The sequence below is a fragment of the Nicotiana tabacum genome, chromosome 2 (assembly GCF_000715075.1).
Source record: "Nicotiana tabacum cultivar K326 chromosome 2, ASM71507v2, whole genome shotgun sequence".
NCBI lineage: Eukaryota > Viridiplantae > Streptophyta > Magnoliopsida > Solanales > Solanaceae > Nicotiana > Nicotiana tabacum.
In genome coordinates, this window is record NC_134081.1 from 124,810,785 (window position 1) to 124,815,511 (window position 4,727).

A 4,727-nucleotide genomic window follows, 5' to 3' on the forward strand; every position below is an offset into this window, starting at 1 on the left:
GTAAGTTCACGTGGTTCTACGAAACCTCCCAAAAAATAGTATAAACACGTACGCAACGAACGAATGGCTCCAACTTGGGTACCGGGTGTCCTACGCAGCTGCTGTTTGAAGTAAATCAACGGCAGCTCTCTTTTCTTTCTTAGCTGGACATATTGCCCTTTTAAAACCAAATAATGATTTTTATTTTATTTTTTTATAATTGTGGTGTCTTGCTCATACCTAGACTAATTGCACAAAATACGTGGCACCTCCTACTAAAAACATATACCAGATAACCGTATTCATCAAAGCTTTGACAAATTAAAAAGAATTTTCCTAATATTTTTACCTCCGTTGGAATTTGAACTTGTGACCTTATGACCACTGAGCCACACCATTCCGTGCACCAAATTATGATATCCTGGTAAGCTCCATATAAAAGACAAGTGGAATAGATAAAGATAATAATATGTATGAAAATAAAAAAATTCAGTTTTATTATGTAGAACGTACTTCTTGCATTTCAATTTAGATGATAATCTTTTTGCTTAGAGGGCTCATTCGAAAATGTAGAGAAAGTAACTCTTCTTCATTCGTTCATTAATAGTAGCATATTACATTTTTATATGCAAAATTGTTTTCTTCATTAATTTTCTTTTTTTTCTTCCTGTTCTCTTAACAATTTTACCTCCTCTTTATCGCATTAGCATAGTCAAACTAATTTATAAATTTTGCAATGTAATATGGTATTTTCCGGCCCTAAGATGCATTTCTCGTCTTGCCTTTTATTAACTCACTCTAAGCCTTAAGTTAATACACTTTGAGGTCGTTTAGTAGGGTGTATAAAAATTGTACTGAATATGGTATATTAGTAATGCTAAAATTAGTTATGATGACATTATTTCTTATCGACTGTTGGTTTGATATATTATGATTTGGAAAAGGTTTTGAATGGGTAGTTCTGTCTTTATACATACTTTTCTATGTATTAAAAATTATGGTATTACTAATGACATGATTTGCTACGTATAAGAATAAAACTGAATATGGTGTATAATTAGTACAAGTATTAGTTATACATATATTGAAAAACACTATCAAACAAGGAGATAATAATACCAAAGCTAATACATATATTATTTTTTCTAATAAATCCTACCAAACGACCCTTTTATATGCTACATTAGCACATAAGGGGCTATAATTTCACTTTAAACTAGCTTAGAGGAGTCATATGTCTCCCGTAAAGTTTAAATGTACATAGCTGGACTAAGAGCCCGCTTGGATTGTCTTATTTTAAGTGTTTTTAGGCTAAAATAGTTTTTAAGTCATTTTATAGTGTTTAGATAATGTAAAAAAGTGCTTTTAAGCACTTGTTTTTAAGCTAAAATGATCCAAAAAATATTAAAATCCAAAAGCTAGAATTCATAACTTATGGTTTATGCTTAAAAGTCACTTAAAATAAGCCAATCCAAATGGACACTAAAGTCGTTTTGATAACTTGATTCATTTTTCGTTTTCATTGATTACCGTGAATTTTATTATTAAATCAAATATCTTTACTAGTAATTCATATTTTCTCTCTCACAATTAATTCAGTAATATGAATGAACTTCTTCAAAATTTCTTCCTCTCAAAAATCATTGAAATTTAACTTTTTGGATATGAATCTAGAATCGATTCCTACAGTTTATGTTAGTTATAAACATATCACTTATCTTATGTGATAAGCCTAGCAAGACACAACATATCGTAGTATCCTTCTTTCTTGTTTGTGAAGCCCTAATTAGACGTGTTTTAAACAATGCAATTGCTTGATATCTTCTTCTTGATTATGAAGTTTTTTTTCTGTAATCACATTAGTATAATTTGGATTGACTATATAAATTTTCACTTTTATCATTTAAACTAGATTTACGTTATCATCATACCACTAGTTGATACCATTTATACATAGTTATTTTTCTTTTATTACGCTCAACTCGTATTTGAATTAATCCTAATGATAATTTTTTCAAAAGAGAAAGGTTGATATTTTGGAAAAAATAGTCATTCAAATTGTTTATTTCTTCTTGGTATTTACTTTTTAATTCATAATGGAGAATCCTTCAGTTTAAAAGGTCTTTAACACTTTAAAAATTCGATTTCTTCCTTTTCCAAAAAGAATAAAATCTTTTAAAGAGTTTTTTGTTTGGAAAAATGAAGTACATTGTGGGGTTTAAAAGGGTATTTCTGTAATTTCAACATGTACAACCACCCTGTGAACAGAGAAGAATTCAGCTAACACCATAAATCGCTTTCCATTACAAAAGCAATTGGCCCCACATATTCCAATAGGCATAGGCTAGGGTCCCACCACACTAAAACCAAAAAACACAAAAATAAATCAATGGGCTCCAAACCCCATTTAGTGGGTCCCACCAATAATTACAATCTTGAAACTTTCCTCTCATCCCTTGACACGTACACAAATCGCCGGCGATCAAACTCGCCGGAATCTTTTGATCGGCAATATGGGACCCACTTAGGGATTGGGTCCCAATCATTGGACATAGACGTTTCTTGAAAAATTGGTCATTGACAAGTGACATTTTAGAAAATTGCTTTGGAATCCAATTTAATAATCGTACTATATGAAAAATTAAATAGAATAAAGTGACTCAATTATTTCACTTGATTTTTTCATTTTTTTTATTATGTCAAATCATCTCTCTATAATACTCCAAACTAAACCATGGGCTATATCTAACAACTCCATCATATTGCAAAACTAAACCATTTGTATAAAGAGCCATTCTATAAATAGCTTTGCAAAGACTCAAGCCTTAGGCCTTAGGCAAAAACAGCTTCATTTCTTACAAATACAACTTAGAAAAACTTTTGAACTATAAATCATGATAGGAAAAAGATCAACGCCAGTGATCGGAAAACTCACCGGAGTAGCGTTTTCCGGTAGCCGGACAGGGACAATGGATGGTGCCATTAGCCCAAGAAGCCCACTAGATTTCAAAATTCAATCACCAAGAGGCTTAAAAAGCTTTGATTTTGGTGGTGTTGGATTGGCTATTGTAGCTGCACTAGAAAAATCCGGTGGTAAATACGGCGAAACTCCGGCGAATAAAGCTGTTGTTTACAACCGGAATTCAAATAAGTCTCTTCCAATTCCAGTTAATTCAACCAAAAATTCAGCTTTATATAAAGCAGAATTTGAGGAAACGGAAATGGATAGTTTCGAAGAATATACAATTGTTACTTGTCGTGCACCAGGTAACAAATCTTACACTAAGGTATACGGCGGTGGAACGGCGGTTCAGGCCAGAAAATGTAATCGTCCGAGCGTTTTTGACATATCTCCGGCGAGATTGGGGGATTTCCCGGCGTGTCCAGATTCAGATTTTCTCAGTTCATGTCATTTGTGTCAAAAAAAGCTACACGGCAAAGACCACATGTATAGGTACGTCCACAAGTTTCAATTTTTATTTTTTTCTTTAATTTTCCGAATATTTACACTATTAGCATAATTACACACGTGCTAATAGTAGAGGTCGATCCACAGTTATAGTATCGAGTTCATCTTACCCTATACAAATTTGTATTTTATAGTAGAATGGATCCTTAGTTATAGTATAAGTTCATCTGAACTCAGTATAAATTTATGTGTAAAATTTCACTGAAATTGCAATAAATAGTTAATATAAAATCTTAATTTTAAAAATACAATGAGTTCTTAAAACGTTAGAGATACCTAAATCCTCGATTTTTTTAAGTTACCTAATTTTTCTAATCATATACAATTACCTATAATTAACTTACTGGTTAGTGCATGAAAGTTAAACTCCTTAGCGCAAATGTACTAATGTTTTTTTGTTAATAATTTTTCAGGGGAGAGAAAGCATTTTGTAGCACAGAGTGTCGGTACAGACAAATAGCAATTGATGAACACAAAGAGAAGTGTAGTTCAGAAATTGCAAGATCTGTTGATGTTGCGAGCTCGTCTTATGGAAATGGCCAAATCTTTGCAACTGGAATTCTGGCCATTTAGATTTAATAAATTAAAAATTAATGGAGTAGCTATTAATTAGTATATATAGAACATAAGTACATACAATCTATATATATACGGGAATAGTTTTATACATATGAGAAACAGCTCTACTTGAGGAGTGTTTTTTTTTTTTTTGATTTGGATGTAGAAGAGAAAAGCTTAAATGCAGCAATGAAAAGTTTTGAACTATACCCCTTTTATGTTTCTTATACAACAATAACGTATCAGTATAATTCCATAAACAAGGTCTTAAAAGAATAATATATATACAAATTTTATCCCTAGAAAGGATATTTCTCATAAACCCTCAAAAATCAAATTGTTTCAGAAATAATTTGATGTAAAACGTATGACCGAAAACCCCTATTGTGTTCTCCCTATATTTCTATGTCTACAAGTTTGATGTAAAGCGTATAAAGAAACAGAAGAATTTCCTTTGTGGGGAGCCGTGAGTGTATGGGACAAATTCAAAATGATTCTCCACTAAAGAAAAAAGGTGAAAAGTTAGTTTGATTGAAATTAGCTTTATGGGACAGTATTCATTACTTAAGACTTTAAACAAATGAACTGACTCCAATGAACTCGACAAGATAGATGGTGATCAAACAAAAAGGAGTAGCTCCATAAGATAAATTGATATAATAAGTGGGCGTGGACATAAGAATTGTAAAATTTCAAAAAGAATAAAAAAAATAAAATAAAA

The 4,727-nt window shown here is 31.5% G+C and overlaps 1 protein-coding gene across 1 annotated transcript; it reads left to right on the plus strand.

Annotated features, from left to right (window-relative positions):
* Positions 1–2,703: 2,703 nt before the first annotated feature.
* Positions 2,704–4,213, plus strand: LOC107822106 (FCS-Like Zinc finger 13). Its single transcript, XM_016648609.2, has 2 exons — positions 2,704–3,433; positions 3,862–4,213. The coding sequence occupies exons 1-2, from the start codon at positions 2,874–2,876 to the stop codon at positions 4,019–4,021; spliced, it is 720 nt and encodes a 239-aa protein (XP_016504095.1). The 5' UTR covers positions 2,704–2,873; the 3' UTR covers positions 4,022–4,213.
* Positions 4,214–4,727: the final 514 nt, after the last annotated feature.

Bases quoted from the DNA above. Each gene is read 5' to 3' on its own strand.
- LOC107822106 (XM_016648609.2), top strand. From the start codon at position 2,874: ATGATAGGAAAAAGATCAACGCCAGTGATCGGAAAACTCACCGGAGTA. The intron at 3,434-3,861 runs GTACGTCCACAA...ATAATTTTTCAG, and splicing joins GGCAAAGACCACATGTATAG to GGGAGAGAAAGCATTTTGTA.